At 39.8% G+C, this 25,764-nt stretch overlaps 1 protein-coding gene across 3 annotated transcripts; it reads left to right on the forward strand.

Annotated features, from left to right (window-relative positions):
- The first annotated feature begins 331 nt into the window (after positions 1–331).
- Positions 332–25,505, forward strand: glyr1 (glyoxylate reductase 1 homolog (Arabidopsis)). Of its 3 annotated transcripts, XM_056287298.1 has the most exons (17): positions 332–430; positions 943–979; positions 1,109–1,188; positions 1,296–1,434; positions 1,722–1,832; positions 3,369–3,452; positions 4,097–4,150; positions 5,690–5,740; positions 6,797–6,870; positions 8,071–8,170; positions 9,193–9,303; positions 9,435–9,536; positions 22,399–22,561; positions 23,148–23,327; positions 23,529–23,653; positions 23,813–23,888; positions 24,462–25,505. In XM_056287298.1, exons 1-16 carry the CDS (start codon positions 393–395, stop codon positions 23,885–23,887), a joined length of 1,524 nt encoding a protein of 507 aa, XP_056143273.1. In that variant the 5' UTR covers positions 332–392; the 3' UTR covers position 23,888; positions 24,462–25,505. The 3 variants fall into 3 exon arrangements, with proteins under 3 accessions (XP_056143273.1, XP_056143272.1, XP_056143274.1); XM_056287297.1 differs by having other exon boundaries at positions 23,813–25,505; XM_056287299.1 differs by lacking the exon at positions 3,369–3,452 and having other exon boundaries at positions 23,813–25,505.
- The last annotated feature ends 259 nt before the right edge of the window (positions 25,506–25,764 follow it).

Raw genomic sequence — 25,764 nt, forward strand, 5'->3', positions numbered from 1 at the left:
CACCCCGTTTATTGTAAAGCGACTTTGAGTGTTAGAAAAGCGCTATATAAAATTGATTTATTATTATTATTATTATTATTATTATAAATGGGACACAGTTGCCACACTCTCTCTTGAGCCAACGTAATGACAACAGTTTTGTATTTGTGAGTTTTGTTTTGTGTACCAATGGCTTTAAACGCTCTCCCAGTTCACATACGCACATAAATTCAAACTTCAATATTCTGCCTCTGCCATATTGACTTTAATCGCGTTTCTATTTTTGGCAAAAAGTGCCAACGACCGGAGATTGCGTATGGAGGGCGGAAGTTTACGTCACAGTGACGTATATGATTACCAGTGGGTGTGTGTTCCTCTTGATTCAGTGCGACGTCTCTTAGTAAAGTTGTAAGATGGCGACGGTGCATCTGAGAATCGGGGACCTGGTCTGGTGAGATAGCCATATTAATATTGTTTAATTGCGCAACATCCACTCAAGTGTTCTTGCACGCCGTGAGACAGGGACGTGCTAGTGTAGTAAGCCGTAATTGTCGCACTAGGCAGGCGATAACCAGCACGTATTTACAAATGTGTTGGTGGTTTAAACCCAAACAAATTACTCTCCAAGCTGAGTCAGCCGAGACTCGTTGTTAGCTGCTAGTTAGCGGGCAAGCTAGAGAAAACACAAGCCCCGGGTCAGAGTTTGCTATTTATGCACCTTTTTTGTACTCATAAATTAGTGTAATTTCGTCTAACTTGCTTTTGTGATATTCTTCGTAATCAGCACTAGTCTCTATTCTGTTTCTACCAGCCGATAGAATTTGAAAATAGCTTTTCGCGTTATCCTTTTTGCTTTTCGTCTTGGGCTTCCGTGTTCACACCATGTCCCATGTCGCATACAACCTACACGAGTTTTTCCTCTGCTATAATGTTATGATACAAGCAACTCAACTCTCGTTTCAGGGGAAAGCTTGGTCGTTACCCACCATGGCCTGGGAAGGTGAGGACCGCAGACTTTGATTCGGACAAATAATAACAGTCGGATTTGTGTGAAAATCGTTACAGATGTAAATTCAAACTATCGTTTTTTAAAAAATATTTTTAAGCAAAACATTTCTCCAAATTTCAGATAGTAAGCCCTCCCAAGGACCTGAAAAAGCCAAGAGGGAAAAAGTGCCATTTTGTGAAATTCTTTGGAACGGAGGACCAGTAAGTGCAGACAGTGGTGTAATCTCCACAACACTAAGCACGCTGCTCATGTTGTAAATGCCCTCACCACGCGTTTCCAACACTTGTATTTTTCTTGTGTTTCCAAGTGCCTGGATCAAAGTGGAGCAGCTGAAGCCTTACCACCCCCATAAAGAAGAGATGATCAAGATAAACAAAGGGAAGCGCTTCCAACAGGCAGTGGATGCAGTGGAGGATTTTCTGAAGAAGGCCAAAGGGAAAGAACAAGTGAGGGTTGTGTTTTAAAATGTTAATGTTTAATACCCCATTCAAGTCAACAAACGTCTTGAAATCCAGGTTTCATACCTCCAAGCAACCGACAATATGGTGGGTGTGTCATTAAAATTGATGCATCCAGTTTTAAAGAAATGTTTCCAGCTGTTTAGTTAACACACTGAACTGTTAATCCAAGGTCCATTTGCAGCCAAGACTAAACTGTGTTAACATTGGTGGCTGAAACTTGTCAGTGAAATTAAAGAATTTCCCTTCAACATTGTAATATGTGTCTCTAACAGAACTCTGATAGTAGAGGAGACTCAAAAGGAAAAAAGAATCCGAGCAAGCCCCTGAAAATTCTAGAAGAGGAGGATGAAGACTTCACCGTCCTCAAAGAGTCCCCTGACAAGGTCAGTCGGTCCCTGAAAAGGGAGGTCACAACAATGGGATTGTTGTGGGTAGCTCCCAAAATCATACAAGTTTTGATTAAAGATGACTGTCGAGTTTTTCAAATCAAATGATGTGCCAAACCATGTATTAATGGCTGTCATAGATGGAAATGTGGAGGTATGAAGCAACAGCTGCTTTTTATATGAATTCGTGCATAGAGATAAACCTCAGTTAAGCCTGTGGAAAACCTATTTTTTGAAATTGGCAAAAAGTAGGGCTGTATGATATCGGGGGGGGGGGGGGGTCTCACATGGTGATATTTGTTTTTCTGCAATATATATTGTGATATGAAAAAATACAAGAATTTTCACCAGATGAACTGAATAGCTCTATTTGGAACAAAATGATCATTCTAGAATGATTGGGTTGATTTTTATAGGGGAGTGCATCTGCACAGAAAGTGGGGAAAAACTGCTGAATTGTAGAGATTCTGGTTTTTGTTGGAGTATGTGGCCATCAAACTGAGAGAGCTGATAAATTCTGTGCGTGCACAGCAGACAGACACAACACACAGTGGCTCCACTGTGCTCTGAAACCCATTAATTAGCCGATGTTTTTTGTTGCGCCACTACAGCTTTTCGCTGTTGGGGAGCTCGGGCCTGCGCTGTGATGAATACCTGCGTTGCCAATAGAGACGAGGTAGCCAGCAAGGCACGGAAGGCAAAATGGAGATAAAGATAATATTGTATGTCTCAAAATTCCCTGAATTGTACAACACAAGTTTATGCTTAAATTGAGACAAAATGACGAGCTTGTCCTGCTAGAGGTCTTGAAAACTCCACCTATTTTGTTCTGTCATCCGTGACTTCTCCGAACACCTAGTCAAATCACAGAAAGTTGAATCAGTTCATCTGGACACAACGTTTATTGAGAGAAACGTTTCATCACTCATCTAAATGACCTCTTCAGTCTCAACTGACTGCAGGTATCCCCACCCTTATAAACAATACAGTGGCATAACAGCTGAAAATATCGATAGGTTTCATATGCAAATTGCCATAACTGGAGTTACAATGGCAGTGTGTACTGTTCACAGAGGATTGGGGAATAGTTGCAATCACCGCATTGTAAGATGGTGACAGATAGGGTGGCCACTGGCCTGTAGATGGATGTAGACTCTTGAGTTCTGGCCTGGTGAGGCAGTTCTTCTGAGTTGTGGCAATCCTCTGAATAGTATGCATGTTCATTGTAACTCTAGTTAATGGTCACGGCAATTTGCATCTGAAACCGATCGTTGGTTTCAGTCTTTATGCATCTGTGCTGTTTAAGGGTGGGGGATACCTGCAGTCAGTTGAGACGGACGATTTCACTTGGATGAGTGATGAAACGTTTCTCCTACTAAGCGTTTTGTCCAGATGAACAGATTCAACTTTCTGGGATATTTCATAATCATTCTCTACAATGTCAGTGAAACCTCCCCTGCTTTAGTTGACACATGGGTCTCCAAATTTGTCCCTGAGCAATACGATAAGTTTTCTTTCTCTCCCCCCTTAAAGGACATAATTGACTCAGACCCTGAGCCGTCCACTATTGAAAGGCTAGGGGCTGGACCTGCCCCAGGATTCAAATGGGAAAGCAGTGTAGGTGAATGCCCTTCCCACCAAGCCTGCTTTGCCTTTTTATTCTTCTACCTTTCTTGAATCTTAAAATTTATCCGTGCTTTGCCATCAGCAAACTGCAAGCGTTTTCTTTCTGGCTGATTCTTTTTTTTTTTTTTTTCATCCTTGACTGTAGCAAATATTGGTGAAGGGAATGGAGAGGTGGTCACCAACTCTATAGGCTGAGCCTCACGGGAGACCTCCCAAAGAGTGTGCTGTTGTTATGCAGGTTAGATATATAGGTTCTGGGTATGACAGAAATCAAACCCCAAGCAGAGGTCTGTACATCGAGCTTCCCAGGACAAGGGTTGATGACCACTCTGCATGAAATGCTTTGTTATTGACGACTAACTTATCAAAAAAGTGAAAAGCTGATTGAACTGCATCAATGAATGCTTTTCTTTCGAGCTCGTTGTTGCTACTGTTGTGTTTTGCTGTTGGGTTTATCCTTTGTCAAGGTCAACTGACTTTTGAACTGATTTTCAGATATATCTCACATTGCTCAACAAATTCTGACTTTGGGATACCCATCTAGGGTTGTAAGGAGCTGCATACTGTTTATATTCTCTCAGACCAAAAGATGTCCTTTGAGAATACTTGCCAACTGAACTCTTCTTCCCTTGCAGCCTGTAAAGGATGACCCACATTTCCACCACTTCCTACTCAGCCAGTCTGAAAAGGTATGGGGGAATACTTTACGCAATATTTGGCTGTTAGCTTTGACCTCTGCATCTTGTTCTCTTTAATTCCTTATTGAGGGAACATTATTTTGCAATTGTAGCTGAAATGTTGGGTTCAGCGAGCAAAAATTATATGTCACCACAGGGAACTTTTTTTATTATCCAAAATGTAATATGCATACAAGATGGACTCATGATGAACTCAGGTGAAAGCCATAGCCTGATTTCAACTTGTTTTTCCAGAATTTGTGTTTTATTCCTGGAAAAGTGCAAAACTACCCACATCCTAAATTGAGTTCCACCAATCCGAGATGTTGGTGTTACCATGGAGATTTAAACACTCTAATGTGCGCGACTGGAAACCAGAATGTAGTGAAGTAACATCATCTCTATTGATTAACAACCTGCTCCACATGATGTGCTTCTTTAGGAATGATGAAACAAATCACAAAAACACTACATTATATACAATATTCCTGGAAAAGTGCAAAACTACCCACATCCTAAATTGAGTTCCACCAATCCGAGATGTTGGTGTTACCATGGAGATTTACACACTCTGATGTGCGCGACTGGAAACCAGAATGTAGTGAAGTAACATCATCTCTACTGAGTAACAACCTGCTTCACATGATGTGCTTCTTTAGGAATGATGAAACAAATCACAAAAACACTACATTATATACAAAAAACATTAAGGAGAAAATGTTTACGATTGCAAATGTTGGCAGGTCGCAGGTCTTTATTGGATGAGTAGTTCATTCCCTCATAAAAGCCATTAAGTACACAGTCTTAACCTTTATGTCTTTTTTCAGATATTTTTTACACCGAATTGATTAAGGCCATCGTTCATCCAGAGCTGGTTGGATAGTTCAAGGCTTAAAAGTCTGTTTAGGGATTTTTCTGAAATACTACAGACAAAAGTGGACATTCACTTCCTGCAGCAGGGCTGTTGGAAAAATTGGGTGGTCACATTTTAGCTTTGAGGTCTTTTCACTTGATGACACAATGTTTTCTTTTGGCTTCCCCAACAAACTGTTGGTGGTCTGCAAAAACTAGGTTAGGTGCTGCCGGTTGTGACACTGTTGCAAAAACCTTTTCGTTTGCACAAGATTTAGATGGTTGCATTCAAAAATCTGTGCAGACGTGTAACATGTTTGCACATGTTGATGAACTACAATGTGCTGATGGGTCAAGCTGTCAGCCTTTTGTAACAACAAAAAGCTGAAATCCATTAAAAATGAGTGCATTTCAAACAATAAAACCATTTAGGATTTGACATAATGAAAACTTCAAAAATGCAAGGTGGCTTTTAGATTTAAGTTTCACTAATTAAAATTTTAGTCTTTTAACAATAGAAATAATTGCTTGATGTTCATATTGATTTATTGTCATAATTCTTGATCACACATTCATGTTTGACTCCTTAGTAGTCTATTCTGGATAATTGCCCACTGTATGTCCTCATTTCTTTGCTATGTGCATTGGTCACGCCTTGTCTGCATACTGCTGGCTGTTGACTCTTATTTTTGTCCACAGCCTGCCTCATCAATGGAACCAATCAGCAAGCGCCTGAAAATCATTGAAGAGGTAAAGTCATATTCGCTGAACAAATATTTTGATTTTTACTAATTTAGTTTTTCTTAAAACTACAGAAGATTGTCATTTTTGTTAAATAGTATCACTTATGATGATATTGTGACTGAATGGTATTTTATCGGTCTAAACCACGCAGATCTGCTGGAGTCACCAGTGCTGTTATGTCAGCGCTGTCCTCAGGAGAAAAAAATATGGATGTTTGAGTTTTCGCCATTTGTATTTTTTGTTTTTTTTTTGTAAAATCTTCTACACAGTTGGCTTCCCCTCTTTGCTTCTTTCTAAAGCTCCTACCTGTCTTATTCTTCCGAATGTAGCTACTCTGAAGATATAAGAGATATTTCTGATTGGAATATTTGTGGTTTAGCTATTTTCTTATACATGCCAGCGAGAGGAGATATCAATTAGGATATTTGTCGGCTTCACAAATCTTGAGGATTGTAGCTTGTTGAATCAGGTCATCTGGATACAAAGTTTATTGACAGATATGTTTCATCGCTCATCTAAGTGACCTTGTCAGTCTAAACTGACTGCAGATATATCCCCACCCTTATAAACAATACAGTTTGCATAACGACTGAAACCAACAACCAGTTTCATGTCTTGATGCATGCTCAATTATCCAGGTAAGAAAATCAAAGAAGGTTGAATCAGTTCATCTGACATCTTCAGTGAGACTGAAGATGTCCATCCAGATTAACTTTTGCAGATGTTCATCCAGATTAACTTTTGCAGATGTTCATCCAGATGATTTGATTCAATTTTCTTTGAACCAGTTTCATATGCAAATATGGGCATGACCATTAAGTACAGTTTCACGCCCATATTTGCATATCAAACTAGTTGTTGGTTTTGGTCGTTATGTAACTTCATTATTTATAAGAGGGGAGATACCTGCAGTCATTCAAGACTTGAGAGGTCACTGAAGAGGTCACTCATGTCATGTTGTATCCAGATGAACTGATTCAACCTTATCTGATTTTCTTACCTGGATTATTGAGCTGCATAAAGACTGCCTTATATTGCCAATGCTTTTTTTTTTTGGTTCAGGATACAGGTTCAACGTCTATTCAAGCAGCAGACAGCACAGCCATCAACGGCAATATCACACCTACAGATAAAAGGTATCACCCATGTTAATAAATGCATGGCTTTACTTTCTGAAGAGCCACAACAAACTTGCGTATTTTGTGTTGCGAGACTTCTTAAGGCCAAGATCTCATATTGTCACTTTGTTTTGTCATCAAAGAAGGTTGAATCAGTTCATCTGGATACGTTTATTGACCGATATGTTTCTAAGTGACATCTTCCGTCTAGACTGACTGCAGGTATCCCCACCCCTTATAAACAATACAGTTGCATAACGACTGAAACCAACGACCAGTTTCATATGCAATTATGGGTGTGACCATTAACTACAGTTTCAATGGCCATGTGTACTATTCACAGAGGATTTGGGAATGTTTGCAATCACAGGATTGTAAGATAATGCATTTATAGAACACAGTCAAAAAACAAGCAGCACTGTATCAGACAGCACAAAATCAAAACAAAGCAGGGTAGACAATAAAAAGTTAATATAGCCATAACCCTATGAAATCATCATTTGCATAAAACTCGATGAAGCATGTATTGAATATGCTGAATATGCCAGTTTGAAAAGGTACGTTTTGAGATGGGATTTGAAGGTTGAAAGATAGTCAGTGTTGCGAATTTCTTGTGGGAGAGATTTCCATAGGCGTGGAGCAGAATGACTGAAGGCGCTAGTCCCCATTGTAGTCAAGCGGGCCGATGGTGTAGTGAGTTGGAGAGCAGAAGAGCATCTGAGTGTGAGAGGACGTGTGGATATGAAGGAGATGGCGACAGATCCTCTGTGAATAGTACACATGACCACTGAAACTACTTAACGGTCATACCTATATTTACATATGAAACTAGTCGTTGGTTTTGGTCGTTATGCAACTATTGCTTATAAGGGTGGGGATACCTACAGTCAGGTATTCCCACCCTGAGTGATGAAACATACCTGTCAAACGATGTATCCAGATGAACTGACTCAACCCTCTTTGATTTTCTTACCTTGATAACTGAGCATGCGTCAAAAAATTTATTTAGTCGTCTTAGAGGCTTTTTTTGTGAATGTATTTTGCACTCTCAAAAAAAAGCCCACTTTTTAACCTGCTCTTGTATGGTTTATATATTATTACACTTCATTTATTCCCAATGAGTTGATTGAACCACACCAAAAAAGAGTTGTAATGTTTAATGTGACTATCATATTTGTATTTGTCTTTTTAATTATCCTCATTGACTGTTCTCTCCAGGATAGGCTTCCTGGGGCTGGGGCTGATGGGTAGTGGCATAGTTTCCAACCTATTAAAGATGGGACACATGGTCACAGTGTGGAACCGCACTGCAGAAAAGGTATTTGGCATTGACACAGCATATGAAGAAATGTGATGAAGTCAATTATCTGTGCTGTTCTAGCTGCATGTGGGACTAATGACTTCTAACCCTCTACTTTCCTTTTATCAGTTAGATAAGAGGTTGTCCGATGATGCAGCTTGAAATTTATCTATTACATATGTACGAATATCCTTGTAAGGATACCATGGTCCTTAAGAGTGCAATTGTCATTCAACTAGTCCAACATCCAAGATGGTAAAATTTAAAACCAATTATTTATATTATCAGTATTATGTTTCCCCTAACCATTTATCTTAAAGAGCTGCCCACTAATCCCCCAATTGGTGAAACGTGAAAATGAATGTCTTCATTTTCATTGTACCCTCAATGTTTGTGTACAAGTGTTTTACAAAGCTTGTGAATAATGTTATGTTTGCTGATGGTGAAATAATTACTTTTTTCAACTCTTGTTGGCATAGATCCTTTGCAAATATATCGTTTTTGCTCAGCAGCAACAATGATTACCACAGTGGAACTGACTATAGTGTGGTGTAATGGAAGGCTGCGTAAAATTTAACAGTAGCTTTATGACTACAAAACCAAATAAAGGAAGCCAGGTAGGCTAAAAAGGCCAAGCTTGAGGCCGAAAATGACACCCCCCACCCATTAATATGAAGATTTCTTGGGGAAACACGTCATTTACATGTACATATAGTGGGATGTAACAATCTGTTGTACTCGATGGAAAGCACTCGTGAAAGCATACAGCGGAAGCCCTGAGGTAACAAGCTAATGCAAAAACCCATATCCTGACTGTTCTTATCACAGAACCTTCTGTAAAATATTGTTTGCATGACCCCTCATGCATGTCTGCCTGGACACATTACGGCTTTTGAAATATTAAGGCAACTTTGGTTTGCTGAATTTGATAATGTTCTGATAAAATGTTGCCACACCAGTATTGTATGTATATTTTCTTGGATAAGTTTTCTGGAACGTTAAGGCTGTTTCCCTAAAACTTTCTTGCTTCCTTTTGCCAGTGTGACTTATTCATCCAAGAGGGTGCTAGGTTAGGGCGGACCCCAGCAGAGGTGGCTTCCATGTGCGACATAACTTTCTCGTGTGTCTCTGACCCAAAGGCTGCCAGGGATGTAAGTACAAATGTGTTTGTGTTCTGTTGTTCAACTCTTTAAGATAAATGACTATAAAATTAAAGTTTGAATGTTTCACTTTCTTTGCCCACCTAACCCGTGCTTTTCTTCATTGCTCTCTTGCTCTTCAGTTGGTTCTGGGCCCAAGTGGAGTTCTACAGGGGATCAGGCCAGGGAAATGCTATGTAGAGATGTCCACCATAGACCCAGAGACCATTACAGAACTTTCACAGGTACACATACACTGACTCAAACAGTCAAAACTTTATTTATGTTGTATTTATTTTGGCAGTCTGTAAAATTCAATTCCAAGCACAAAGTTCTGTAAAAGAAATTCCATTTAAAAATCAGTACATATGGGGTGCTGGTGAGCCGGAACGCGAGGAACATCTTTGGGCTCCTGATCAGGGCGAACTTGTCATTAATATTATAACTTTTTAGAGCAAATACAGATAAATTAGGTTTAACACACACGATACCGAACTGCCAGCACACCGGACTCACAACTCTACTGGTATATCGACCATTTAGAAGACGCAATGGGCAAAAACCAATTCTGCAGTGGCCAGGCTGCTAAAGCCTCGGGCTCTGTGAAGGCCCCGGACGAGCAGTCTGCGGATTTATCTGGGGTGATGGCTGCCATCGCAAGCAGTGAGAGCAAGATCTTAGCACAGATAGATTCATTCACACAGGATCCGAATGCAGAAATAGACTCTATAAAGGGCGACATGGTGAAACAAGACACCCGTCTGAAGGATGTGGAGGACGGCTTGAATACGTACTTGGACAAGATGACAAATATGTAGGAGAACGTTGGCCAGCTAAAATCTGAAGTCGCCATGCTATAACAGAAGGTAGACGACTTGGAGGGACGACAACGCTGGTGTAATGCACGCAGTCGGGTTAAAAGAGGGATTCGAGAACAGCGGAGGCCAGCAGCCTACTATTACTATCACTAAGCTACTGCAGGAGTTACTAAGCCTCAGCTTCACCCTGACCCTAGACTGGGCTCACCGCAGCCTGCAGCACTCACCCAACAAAGGAGAACCCCCCAGGATCATCGTGATGAAGTTTCACTATTTCTCAGGAGGAGAAGGTTTTCCACAAAATTGCCCATTCAGCTCTGTTGACCCTGCATGGGAAGAGAGCGAACATCTTCCTGGATTACACCGCAGCCATGGCGTAAAAGAGAGCGGCCTTCTCCGAAGCTAAGTGGCTCCCCCGGAGCTGTCAGCGCATCAAGTTTGGGATCCAGTTCCTGGCAGTGCTTCGTATCACTTCATCGTCCGGCCAAGAAAAGCGGTTCGAAGACCCACCTAAGGCGATGGATTATATCAGGAAAAATGTAAAGCCTCAGGACAATGTTCAGTAAGATGTTGACAAACTTGAATATATTTGCAGCTAACTGGTGTTGGCGGCTAATTGATACTAGCAGCTAAGTGCCAACAACTAGTGGAAGTAGCTACTAGCTAAGGCAATAAGACTACAGGGTAACATTACAGTTTAACTTTGTTAATTTACTCTAACTTCTATAATTTGAGACTCACAGGTAATGTTGCCTTTTTCATTTAATATGAATGTTTAATACCTCCTGCCCATTTACAAAGATATTTTTTCTGTTTTATTATTATCTTGTGTGTATATATATACAGCTGATGATTGCTTATGGCATGAAGTAGGCTTGTACTGTCTCATAAAGAATTTACTTGACTCACTTGATTTGATATGTATATTTTAGGGGTCGACCGATATGTTACACCCCCCACCCCAGGGCCGATATCGATTATCGGTACGTTATGATGGCCGATAACCGATATATAGGGCCAATATTCAGTTGCGGAAAATGTTAAAAAAAATTGTGCCAAAATTTATAGCAACACAAACCCCATCACAAGGCTGCCTTTAAATGAACATATGGTTGATACAAAATATTTGAAAAAGATAAAAATGTGAAGTGCATGATGTTCAAGGCACTATCTGACAACAATCTAACAAGCTAATGTAACAATTTGAGTGGAATTCTTTAGAACAAATTTAAAGAAATAATGAAATTACATACAACTAAATCGAAGACAAAACAAACAACTCTAAACTATTAGACTTCGCATTCACAAAAGATAACGATTAAACCAGCAGCACGCTGCCGCTCTATGCTACCCCACACTGCATCACACTGCATGGCAAGCACGAGCTCTCCAGTAGCTAGCATTAAAAACACATGGAATTTGGCTAACGATGCATGAGTTAAACGATGCAGTGAGACATGCTAAACAAAAACATGGAATTTGGCTAACGATTCATGTGTTAATGATGCAGTACTGCACGGTAATTTCTAAACTAGAAGACTTATATTTCATGCACATCACCGAACTTATAAAGTATAACCATTGCTTACTTGATACATTCACAAGAACGGTGGCATAGCTAGGATATTACCTTTATAAAGGGAAAATGAAGACAAAGAGTAGACGCGTTACTTTCTTTCGGTTCAATGTATTGAATGAGGAAAAGTAAGCGCATGCTGCCCTCTGTGGCAGTCCTAGGCATTACCAATCAAGCGATGAACCATTCACCCAAAACAAGTCGATCTCAAATTAAATCTAAACTACTGTCACATATGACATCAGAATATGTGGCACATGATACCACGTTTAATGACCCACCGCACCCAACCATGTTGTCTGGGATAACAACGTTGCATATGACAAGAAAATATGTTGTACATGATACCACATTTATTGACCGCTGCTCTTATAGCGCGTTCATGCACAACACTGACAATAACACTTTTTTTCTTTTAGCCTAGTTACATTTGAAGGTTAAGCACAGCAGTGGAACGTGTGTTCTCTGTTTGAATTGACAGCCTGTTGTCGAGTACATGTCGGACAGACGTTATGCTGTTTGGTGCGTGTGTGAGAGGGGGAGATAGATGGAGAAATTAATGTTACGGAGTGAGTTTTGTTACTAACGTTAGGATATGCTTTTCTTACCAACCCAGTGGGTATTATAGCATCGGGCATGCTCCTCTTGCCTTTAGAAAAGTGGTCTGACTCCTCGATGCTTCTCTTCTGTGTTTGTGTTGTTGGAGTGAGTGTCATGCTGTGCTTCAGGAGAGTGAAGGCTGTGTCGGAAGCGCGCATGTTACAGCAGCAGACTTTTTTTAATCGGCTGGCTGATAAAAATTTGCCGATAATGATAATATGAAAAATTACAAATATCTGAGCCGATAATCGGCCAGACCGATAATCGGTCGATCCCTAATATATAATATATATAAAGTTTATCTTTTGTATTCGGATATTAAGGATGCTAATTATTATGAGAGCTGTAACAGTACTTTGGTGACTTGCCAGAGACTGTTAGCGTGACACTCAGGTCAGTGTCACTTACCTACAAAGGAACTTGTGTTATAACTGCTGTTATATGGATATATATTTTTCCTCAATGTGGGTGTTGATATATATTTCTTAAGTATACAAATACGCTTAATTTTAGTTTAGCATAATCTTGATAAGACCACTGTTCGCCCTGGTTAGGGCTTGTTAGAGGGTTTTTATATGGTTATTTGATATGTTATACTAGAAATGGGGGGTGCGATCTCTAGGGAATTGGTAGATACGCCTGGGTTCTCAAGGCTCTGTTTTTGTTTTGTAGTTAGTAGTCAGGGACTTTTTTTTCTCTTTTAATTTTTAGAAAAAATGTCTGATGCTCAAAATACCAGGTTATCTTCGTTTTTTGAGTTGGAATATAAAGGGAATTCACAATCCAGTAAATCATAGTAGGGTTTTTGTACATTTAAAATCTTTGAGCGCCAATGTCATGTTCTTACAGGAAACTTACCTCCAGTCAAGTGAACACGCAAAACTAAAGAAATCTTGGATAGGACAAATTTTCTGTTCAAGGAATGAATAGAACGTGGGGCACGGCCATCTTGATCAGGAAGGGTATCCCATTCGTTCCACTGCTGACTATTTCTGACCCCAGGGGAAGGTATGTTATAGTGACGGGTAACCTGAATGCTACACGTGTGGCACTAGCTAATGTATATGGACCAAATTGGGGTGCCCACTTTTTTTCTCTAGTTTCATAGCAGCCCTCCCAGATCTAAATAATTACCAGTTGATATTGGGGGGAGATTTTAATTGTGTATTACACCCATATTTGGACAGTTCAAACCCAAGACCAAATAGTAAAATCTTGAAGGCAGGCGCTGTTATCCATTCATTCATGGAATCCCTACACTCTTTTCGATCCCTGGAGAAGAAACAACCCAACTACTAAACAATGCACCTTTTTTCCCCCCAGTGCATCATTCTTATTCTAGGATGTATTTTTTTCCCTCCTAGATAATAGGGTCCTTCCTATGGTTAGGGGGAACCAATATAATAGTATTATTATTTCTTATCATAGTCCTGTACAGCTAGATAGTTTCCTAGACTGCCCTAAACCCCAACGCACGGCTGGATTTTTTTTTCCCTCCTGGATAATAGGTTCCTTCCTATGGTTAGGGGGAATCAATATAATAGTATTATTATTTCTTATCATAGTCCTGTACAGCTAGATAATAGGTTTCCTAGACTGCCCTAAACCCCAACGCAGCTGGCGATTTGATTCTCTGTTACTGTTTAGGGTCTCCTTTAAAAAATGTCTCTCACCGCTCTGATGGCCGAGTGGAATAAACCGCCGTTCTTGCAATCCGCTCGTCATGTGGCTGGAAGGTTCGTATCCCAGACTCGCCGTAACCGGTCACGGCCAGAGCGTGCACGGGGTGAGGCATTCATTAGGCCACCCTTACACGAGGGATAGTGGGTGTAGATCGGTGTAGTGTTTGGGGACTCGTTGTTCTCCAGCGACCCCTCTGGCCCATCCGGGCGCCTGCAGCCAAGCAACTGAAAGCATTCTCCCTACGTCTCCTTCGCGGCCTGAAGGTAATGCAAATCCATGCGAGGCTTCAGCATGTAAAATAGCGAGAGCAGCTGACACGAGTTTGAAGGAAGCTGGTGTTACGACTATCTCCTTCCTGTGGATATGTGAGCCAGGGTAGTTATTCGACAAGAGTTCCAGCCATATGCCATTGGGTTAATCGGGTGGGATAAGGGGAAAAACTAGAAATTAAATTAAAAAAAATCCCCGAGCAGATGGATATCTTTATGGAACTCAACCGCACTCCAGGCATGCCACTAACCATTGTTTGGGAGGCTCTTAAAGTCTACCTTAGAGGCCAAATAATCTCATACACAGCACATGAGATAAAGAAACAAACAATGTCTGATAGAACTGTCCCATAATATAGTGGAAGTGGACCATTCATATGCTGATTCCTCAACATCTGAGCTTTATGAGGAAAAAAAATATCATTAAATACAGAATTCAACAATCTCGCCATTAAACAAGCAGAACAATTATTCTTTAAATCAAAACAGACATTTTATGAACGTGGAGTGAAAGCTGGAAAACTCTTAGCCCATCAGGTTAGACAGTCAGTCCACAGCCACTAACACTATGCCTGTAACTTGCACAGCAGCAGGGGTAATGACTACCAACCCTGACACCATCAATAACCATTTTAAACAATTTTATATTACCCTTTTTAGTTCAGAACTGCCCAGCGAGTCATCGAATAGTTTCACTTTTTTAGACGGTCTGACCATACCAAAATTTGCCCTTGAGGACCGAGCACAGATAGAAAGAGCGATATCAACTGAGGAAGTGATGCAAACAATTACATCCATGCAGAGCAAAAAGCACCGGGTCCGGATGGTCTGCAATTGAAATGTATAAAGAATTTGCTACCAAGCTGGCACTGATACTTAACTTGTTGTATCAGGAACTTTTAAAAAATTAAATTGCCCCAACTATGACGCAGGCAATCATATCAGTGTTGTTTAAAAAAGACAAAGATCCCCTACTGTGTGGCTCCTATTGCCCTGTAAGCTTATTGAATTGTGACTATGAAATCCTCACAAAAATCTTGGCCACCCATATTGAAACTGTAGTCCCAGTGGTTGTTGACCCTAATCAAACTGGTTTTATACCAGGCAGGCAGTCATTCTATAACATGTGCTGCCTATTTAATGTACTGTACGCACCACATTCCGCAGAACAGATAGAAGTAGTGATTTCTTTAGACGCTGAGAAGGCATTCGATAGCATTCAATGGCAGTATCTATTTGCTGTTCTAGAAAGGTTTGGCTTTGGTTCATCATTCCTAGCATGGGTTAAAAATATTATTTTGCTCACCGACAGCTGCATTGTGGACAAATAATATTATTTCTGATTATTTTTCTCTCCATAAGGGCTGCAGACAGGGCTGCAGCCTCTCTCCTTACCTGTTCAATTTGGCAATCGGGGCCACTCGCTATAGCTCTTACGGCAGAGGATGGCATTAAAGGTATCTCCCTAGGCAGTAAATCACATAAGGTATCGCTTTATGCAGATGACCTGTTGTTATATATATCCAATCCAATAGAGTCCATACCAGACTATTACTTAGCCTGGATAACTTTGGTCGCCTGTCAGGTTATAAGATAAATTATTCAAAGAGCTTGCTTTTTCCCGATTAACCACACTTACAGAGACTACTCTAGCTTTCCATTAAACTTAAACACAATGTATTTACATATTCAGGAATCAAAGTCACCCATACAAGGGGGGGGGGTTATATAACCATAACTTTAAAACGCTATTAGAATGAACAAAAAAAGATTTTAAAAAGTTGTCAACGCTACCAATTCATTAGCAAGCCACATTAATGTAGTCTTACCCAGATTTCTCTATCTTTTTCAAATGATTCCCATATTCATACCTAAGACAACTTTTCAACAACTAAATAGGTTTATTTCATCGTTCGTCTGGAACAATTCAAACCCCAGGATGAAGAAAATATACTTGGAGGTCCCTAAGGAGACAGGGGGATTAGGCTTGCCTAACATCATCTTTTACTACTGGGCTGCGAACATTGTAAAACCTTTACGTTGGGCATTCGCATATAAGAATAAACAGGGTACAGATTGGGCTCCTACGGAACTCTTATCCAATCCTTTACCGATATTCACCTCTCCACTACCACATAATTGTAACATACAAATAACAAACCCGGTGGTTAAAGCTTCACTTAGGATATGGCTACAGTTTAGGAGGCATTTTGGATTAAAGCATGTTAGTGGGCTTTTTCCAGTAGCAAATAATCAATTCTTCTCATCATCTAGTATGTTAGGTAACACATTTCAACATTGGCATAGAAATGGACTTGTGTTTTTCTGTGATCTATTTACAGACGAAACATTCACATCAATTGAAACACAACGACCATAACATACCCAGATCCTTTTTTTTTTCTTTTTTTTTTTTTGGGTACCTTCAAATCCGTATTTTTGCCAAGAAAGTGTTTCCCTCATTTCCTTATCTGCCACCCAGGAGCCAATTAGATGTTAGTCTGGAGCTACATCCCTTTGGGAAAAAAACGTGTCTTTATAATCTACACACTGATACAGGGATTGAAACAGATATCCTGAGACAAAACAAAAACTGCATTGGAGAGAGATTTGGGTGTAGAGCTTTCTGAAGAGGCATGGCGGGACAGCTTAACTCGTATACATACTTCCTCGTTGTGTATTCGACATGGTTTAATTCAATTTAAGGTGCTTTGTTGTTTTCACTACTCGAAGGACAAGCTTGCCAGAATCTTTCCCACCAGAGACCCTGGCTGTCTGAGGTGCAGCCATAGTCCAGCCTCGGCGGGACACATGTTCTGGGCATACCCCTCTCTCAACAGTTACTGGGGACATATATTTAATGTATTCTCGCACCATAACCCCTGATTTTCACACAGCCATCTTCGGCATATCACCCCCTAACTGTAAGGTCACAACTTTGCAGACAAATGCTCTACCATTTGCTTCATTGCTAGCTCGCAGACTTATTCTTTTTAACTGGAAGTCGAATAAAGCGCCATAATTTTTGCAGTGGTTAAGGGAGGTGCTGTCCTTTCTACATTTAGAAAACCTCCGATATAAAATAATGTAAAACCAGCAAAAACTTTGCTTTGACTTGGAGTCCTTTCATATACTTTATTGAAGGTTTTCCCTTCTATTGAATGTATGTTTTTACCTGGTTGTAGCTACAATATTTATACAGATATATGTATACACCGTTATATTGTCTTCAAAAATATAGTTATCATGTGGAATTGGAATTAGAAGTCCCTGCATAGTCCTTTTTTTCTTTTTCTTTTTTCCTTGAGTCTTGCGGGGAGAGGGGGTTTCTACGTCTTTTTTTTTGTTTTGTTCATGTATCTTGTACACCTGTTCCAAACATAAAACAAAAAACCGTGAAAATCAGAAAATAAACTTTAAAAAAAAAGTCAGCACATATAAAAAATCACTCAGAAACTGATGAGCCAAAACATTATGACCACTCACAGGCTAACCAAATAACGATCATCTCCAAACAAGGAACCATGTCAAGGTCTGCATAGATTAGATGGTAAACGAACAATCAGTTCTCATACTCAACGTGTTGGCTGCAGGAAAAATGGGCAGGAGTAAAGACCTGAGCGACTTTGACAAGGGCCAAATTGTTATGGTGAGACGACTGGGTCAGAGCACCTCTCAAACATCAAGGCTTGTGGGGTGCTCCCAGTCATTAGTGGTGATTACCTACCGACAGTGGTCCCAGTGGCAAACCACAAACCGTCAATAGGGTGTTAGGTGCCAGGGCTTATCGATGCGTGAGGCCAACGACTGCTATCCTGTCTGGTCTGAACCGACTGAAGGTCTACTGTGGCACCAGGAGGTCTACGGTGGCACAAGTCAAAGAACATTTTAGTGATAGTTACAGGAGGAATGTGTCACAAAACACAGTGCATTGCACCTTGCTGTGTATGGGGCTGCGTAGCCGCAGACCCATCAGAGTACCCATGATGTCCGCTGTCGAAAGCGCCTACAATGGGCACGTGAGCGTTGGAACTGGACCTTGGACCAGCGGAAGAAGGTCGCCTGATCCGATGAGTCCTGTTTTCTTTTAGATAGCCGTGTACGTGTGCGCTGTTTACCCAATGAAGCGATGGCACCAAGATGCACTGTGGGAAGACGACAAACCGGTGGAGGGAGTGTGATACTCAGGACAATGATGTGCTGGGAAATCCTGGGTCCCACCATTCATGCGGATATCAATTTGATACGTGCCACTTAAACATTGTTGCAGACCAGGTACACCCCTTCATGGCAGTTGCATTCCCTGATGGCAGTGGCCTCTTTCAGCAGGATAATGCACCCTGCCACACTGCACAAATTGTTCAGGAATTGTTTGAGGAACACGGTAAACATCGGATCACAAAGATCCACGTGTATCAATAGCTCTGACAATGACTCCTAGAGGATAAATTCTGAGTCTCATCACCAGTTAGTCAGATTAGCTTGGTCTAGTCAGAAAGGCACGAACTGAGGAAGCCTCTTGGATGAGAGGCGAAGCGTCTTCACGGATATATACGAAGTCCAGTTGCACTTGATTCAACTCCTTTGGATAACCATGACCTGGATGAATGAGAACATTCACAGACAACATGATGAAGTTTTCAAGGTGTTGCCCTTGCCTCCAAATTCTCCAGATCTCAATCCGACTGAACATCTGTGGGATATGCTGGACCAACAAGTCCGATCCATGGTGGCTCCACCTCGCAACTTACAGGAATTGAAGGATCTGCTGCTAATGTTTGGGTGCCAGATATCACAGGACACCTTCAGGGGTCTTGTAGAGTCCATGGATCGGCAGGTCAGCGCTGTTTTGGCGGCACATGGAGGACCAACAGCATATTAGGCAGGTGGTCATAATGTTTTGGTTCATCAGTGAATCATGGTTACTGTTTTGAAAAGTTTTGAAAATTCAGGGTGGCAGGTACCTTTTTTAATGTGTAGGAAGAACTACAATTACCTTGTTTGTACCTCTCCTCTAGATCTGTATAAGCCATGTCAAAGTATTGTTGATAGCATTTCTACCTGAGGCAAACAAAATGAATGGAAAAGATGAACTGGAACAAAACCTGCTTAATTGAGTGAGTTTGTTGTGGCACTTTTTGGTCATGTTCTTGTAGAGGTAAAGATTGATTGGAGGTAAAGGGTAAAATTTTAGTTGACGGTAAAGTGGAAAGTAGAAAATGTGTTTTGTTACCACCTCTATAAAGTACTGGAGAGATGAACAAACTGTGGCGCACAATGGTTCCCCTGGGTGTAACTTCCATGTTACCATAGAATCAGCATTTAAAATTACTAAAGCATCAAAAGTTAGGACAGAAGTGTTACCAATGCTTTGTTCATCCCCTTCCACAAATAATGATAAAGAAACCCACCACATTATATGGGCAATGGAAGTGTGCCTCATTAGATGCTCAGCTCAAACCTCTTATCTGAATCTGTGTTTTGTCCGGTTGAAGATGTATTAATCAGTGAAATCAAATGCTGTAGGGCTTTTGTAATGAAAGCCTGTATACTTTTGGCATTCCATGACACATGATTGAGTCATGCTGAGATAGGCTATGTCCTCTTAAGCTTGGCCTTTAGCAGCTGGCAACTACATGTGGTCTCAATGCAAGGATGTGACAGAACAGTGTTGCCACTCTAACAGCACTTCCCCAGCTGAGATATTGTTTGGACTAACTATTGAGGTGAACAATTAGAAAGATTAGCTAGATCACAGTTGCAAATTGTTTGCAGCCATATTATTTGATGTCCCTCTATCTCATTTAAAGCAGGCAGTATAAATATAATCTACAAGTACACTGTTACAAAGAAATTATCCATATTTGAACATAAGAGTTACTTTCAGGAAGTCTCCAAACCCCCCTGTCCCCTATACCACATTTGGTACAGCATCACTCTAGAAATGGGTTGGTCTTTGTAACTGGTTTGACTAATTCAGTTTTTAATTCATTCAAAATCCATACTATTGTGTGAATTAAATATATTTTGCTCTGTATTAATGCTTTTTAGTATAAATTCATCTACAAAAATGACCAAAATTGAAAAACTTTTCAGTACTATTGAACATTCACCATTCCAAAAGACCGCTAAAATCCTCCATATTTTCGAAGATTGCAGCCACCAATAAATCAGAATGTTGGGAGGGGAAGGTATGAAAGGATGTCTTGATACGCTGGTTGGGATGTCATGCTTTCAGGTAGTAAATAACATTTTTAGCTGGAAAGATTCAATGGTAATAGTTGCGGGTGGCAATCACCAGAGGCCCCGCAATACAATATTATCATGATACTTAAGTCACGATACAATAGCATTGCGATTTTATACATTTTGCAATATGCTGAGTATTGCGGTAGATACATTGCGATTTATGACCTTTTTTCAACTGCATATTATGTCCCCAAAGGAAAACTTTGTCAACATCTGTTTTATGACTTCACCAGAAGAAAACTCAGCACCACCATTCATTAATTCGTATTTGCAATTTATATAATAAAAGGACAATACTTGGCGTCCGTGTATGGATACAATATTGCCACGCAAAATATCGTGATACTATGCTGTATCGATTTCCCCCCCCCCCCCCCAATCCTAGTAATATACCCTCTCTCTCTACTGGGGGTGCGATGATATGAAAAGTTCATGTCAAGATTGTTCTGGCCAAAATAGTTGCGATTCACAGCGTTATCCCGATAATCATCAAAATATGCTTAAAACTCTTAAAATGGCACCAAAACATACTGGAATCACTTTACATTTTAAGAAACAAATATTTTTATTGCATCACAGATAGGACTTCTTTCTTTCTTTTCTTTTTTTTTAGGGAACATCCGTTTTTGTGAAAAACAAACGAGGACAGATTCAGGCCTTGACTACACATATTTTTATTTTTATAGACTATTTTATGTTTTCCCCCTCTGTTTTAAAAAAAATTTCTCCTTTTAGTGACTTATAACCCCATTTGCGTGTGGATGGGAGGTCAAAACAGGAACATTTTCGTTTTGCAAAATATCCATATCAGTGTGGACAAGGCATCAGACTCTCACCAATACCTAGCAGGTAATCACAATGACAACTTCCTCTCCTGTGGCCAACAAAACCTTTTCCACATCACACTGGGCTCTCGTGGGTAAGGATATTTTTGGGGGGAGGGGGGCGCAGGGTAGCGGGGGACTGAACTAATTGACGTACATTCATTCTCTACAGCTTTTCCCTAAACTTAACCACAACCAACTTACACCTAACCCTAATCATAACCCTAACTTCAACCTAACCTTAACCAATGAGCCAAAATTAATGTTTTTTTCCCCTGCCACCCTGCAAAAAAAATCCTCCAACGGGACCATCCAGGTCCCATGACAGGTAGACGGAGGTGGCGTCTCGGCAGACACCATTCCTCCACAAAACAGCCAGCAAAAAATGGCAGGACAGTCATCAATCAACCAACAAACAGAAGAAACACCTACCTGATCATGCAGAAAAGACAGATGGGAAGAAATCTCCAAAGCTAGAAACAAGAGTACTGTCCAACCTTACGTGCAGTAAAACACTTATGCTCGCGCAACTCAAATCTACCACTGAGATCGAGTAGTGACAACTCCCAGCATACACTGCAGAGAGAGCGTGAGCTAAACATCCTTTTCAAGTCACTTATGCGAGGTTATTGACAATTATCCCCATTTACGATTTCCCAATAATGGAATTTCAGCACGATCTTCTTTTCGTGTTTTTTGTGGCTAACCATGATAAAATCCTTTATCGTCCCATCAATACTCTACAATTGAGTGAAAATGGCTTTTAAAAACATGTGCTTTGTTGTTCTTATACGATTGCATGGAATGGCTCCATACTTGTGGAACTTTACATTTGTAAACGGAGAGACTCATGCTACAGCAAGTGATTTTTTTTTTAATAAATCCATTTCAGCTTATAGTGGGACATAACGCTTAAAGCATAACATGTAACTTGCATTGAGAAAATGTTGGCTCTTGCTGATATTTTGGTCTATTGCCATTGATTTCTCTTGGCTTCTTTGAATTTATACATTATCCTCTTTGTTGTGGGTTTGTTGATTTATTTATTTATTTGTTTGTTTGTTTATTCATTCATCTGTTCCCACCAGGTAATCACATCACGTGGCGGGCGCTTCCTGGAAGCTCCGGTGGCAGGCAGCCAGCAGCTGTCCAATGAGGGGATGCTGGTCATCCTGGCAGCCGGTGACCGCACAGTCTATGAAGACTGCAGCAGCTGCTTCCAGGCCATGGGCAAGACATCCTTTTTCCTGGGTAGGTTTCCAACTTTATTCTATCTGTTGTTAGTATAAAGGCTTGGTGTTCATCAACAGAGCTGTTAAAATGGCTGATACTTTATCATCTCATTATTTCGTAGCTAAAAATGTAAGTGATCCTTGAAAAATGTACTTTCTTCTGGGTAAATCCTGATCATGGTATTCCAGTGCTTTGGCAGCTGAAAGCACAGCCCCATGTTAATACTCATATAACAATAATTAAGATTGAGCCCAGTTCAATCTTAAAAAAAAAAAAAGTTCTTTGTTCCTCTCAAGTAATGTTGGTACCAAGTGTTTAAAGAAAGCAGAAAGTGTAGTAAAAATTCTCCTGTAAAACTGTCTATAATAAAAAGTTTCAACATTTTAGTCAGGGAAAATTTAAAGGTAATGGAAGATGACAAAACCAAAAAGTTGGATTTTTAATTCAAAATTGCATAATGCAAAAAATATTACTGGACATGCTTTTGGTCATCATCTATGGGGACCAAACCAAAAAGCCTTTGGTGGCCTTAGTATAACAGTTTTTGGTCTGTATGAAACTGTCAAATGTTACAATTTGTGCATATGTGTTTGTTTATTTTCAGGAAAGGCAGGGAACGCGGCACGAATGATGCTAATCCTTAACATGGTGCAGGGCAGTTTTATGGCATCCATTGCCGAAGGGCTGACTCTGGCCCAGGCAACAGGCCAATCACAGCAGACCTTTTTGGACATCCTCTGTCAGGGCCAAATGGCTAGTACTTTTGTGGACCAGAAATGTCAGAGTAAGTCATCACATAAAACACCTTAATTAGAAGCATGACATTTGTTTGTAGAGCCCTAAAAAGTGAGTCTCTGTAATTGGTTGGAGCACACATTTGATTTAAAACAAAATGCTCAAATATTAGCTGTAAGACAACTGCTCAGTTTCTTTAAATAAAAGGGAGTTCATAATCTGTTTATTACTTTGTGTCTCACTTCTGCAGATATCTTACAAGGCAACTTCAAGCCAGACTACTATTTGAAACATATTCAGAAGGACCTGAGATTAGCTATCTCCATGGGTGATTTAGCTAATCACCCAACCCCAATGGCTGCAGCTGCCAATGAGGTAAGCCTGTGTAGTGGCCATCCCAAAGTGATGCTGTCACTGTGATTTCATCCATTTAGTGCAGAAATACTTGAAAAATAAGGTCAAGCAGGAAATTTACTAACAGATTTTATGATTGCATTGTAATTTTTAACCCTTGATTGTATTATTTCTTTGTAGGTTTACAAGAGGGCTAAGGCACTTGACCAGTCAGACAATGACATGTCTGCAGTCTACAGAGCCTACATTCACTAGAGTAAGATGTGACCTATACTTTGGACCATGGTCTTTAACCCCCCCTTCTTCTTTTTTTTTTTACTTTTCCCCTGTTCCTCTAATGGTATATATTTTTAATTTTATTGTTAATTTTGCCTTGCGCCAGTTATGTTTCTTGCCCACAAGCATCGGGATGAAACCTGTTGTTAGAGGCAATTTTGAACATTGCACTGACTGTGTTGATGAAATTATGCTATAAGAATGCTCTATAAAAAGGGGGTACAGCCATGTAGATTGAAGTTGAGCAGTTGTCTGGTTTTTTCCATTTTATTTTATTTTCTAATTGTGAAATCATGAGCTGAGATTTTGAATGCAGGGCCACTGTAAACAGTATGATTTTCAAGCTGTGGCAGTTAACTCGAACAACTGTCAGTTTTTTGGGTCACAGATCACAGAGATAAATTGGGCTATTTCACACTCTGTACAAGATTTATTTTTAATGTCCATAATTTCATGAATGAAACACCAAGAACATGCCGCTGCATCGCCTTAATATAGTAACTCTTTGGAGTCTTTCAATAATAGATGTATTTATTTATTTTTCCCACTCTAGGTCTTGGTGCAGTTTTTCCCGTGTTCGAAATTCTTTTTTCATGTGCTGACAGGCTTCCTGAAACAGGTTAAGGGTAGAGCAACAGATATGTTGAGGCCTTAAAATGCAGAAATATTTAGCAATTCTTGAGCTATCCATGTATGAAAAACATTTAACATCTGGATGAATTCTTATTTTGCGTTTACTTTTGAAACTGGACTTAAATGTAAACTATTAAGAGGCAAAGTACAGATGCCATCTCTCAGTAGAGCAATAAATAATATTGTTAAAAAATAATTGAAGAGGAATGAAATTGAAGTAAAATATATTGTTAAATTTCTGTATTTTACAAGTTGGAGCAACAAAAAAAAAGATAATTGTTGAAATGCGTCCTTTTTACACAAGTTTCAAAACTTATTCAGATAACAAAAAGACATACATTTGAGATGCTCCATCTTGATGAATTTGAGTAACACTGCATTGATATCAAAGGAGGAAATAAATGTCATCAAAAGATTCCAAACTGTAGTTTCTGCCCTTGAATATATACATATAAATATATATGCATACACAAGTAAGTCAACTTGTATTCGTTTTCAATCAATTTGAATTATTTTGTTGGTGTTAAGAAGTCATCTCCCCACTTTTGAAAGTTTTTTCTTTTTGCCAAATTGATGTAGGTTTCTAGTTCAGGTTCAGGTTATTTTTACAAAGTATAGTGTAAAACATTTTTAGAAGACAGACTTGTAAATAGCATGTTTGATCGAGTGGGGTTTCTTTTATATATACATATAAAGGGGTAATATAAAAGAACTACTTGTTTTTGACTGTACAGAATAACTGTCTTAACATCATTACCTTCATACTGTAGCTAGATTGTTCAGTTAAAATTCAAATGGATTCGTAATTTGTGGTTATGTGGTTTATACTCCCACTGAAATGAAAATCCCATTTGAGGAATCCAATTTAAGGAAGGATGGTGACACTTGTTTTAGGGATATTTATGATTTTGTGTACATGTGGAAATATTAAGACTTACTGTGCTGTTTATTAAACCCTTTCCCGGTTAATGCAATGTATGGACGTTATTTTTTACCTGTATGTTTAATTACGTTCACATCTTTAATTTGGCAGACACTTTTATCCAAAGCAACTTAGAAGAGAGGCAGCAATTGGTAGCTGTGTGTTGACCTGCAAGGCACTGGATAATAGTATAATCTAAGAGTGCAGATCATGTCAAATACAATTACAGTGTGTGTGGGATAAGTAGATCACAGATAGTGACACAAATGATAGGGGAGTTATGATAAAACTCAGCTGGACA

This window comes from Lampris incognitus, chromosome 10, assembly GCF_029633865.1.
Source record: "Lampris incognitus isolate fLamInc1 chromosome 10, fLamInc1.hap2, whole genome shotgun sequence".
NCBI classification, from domain to species: domain Eukaryota; kingdom Metazoa; phylum Chordata; class Actinopteri; order Lampriformes; family Lampridae; genus Lampris; species Lampris incognitus.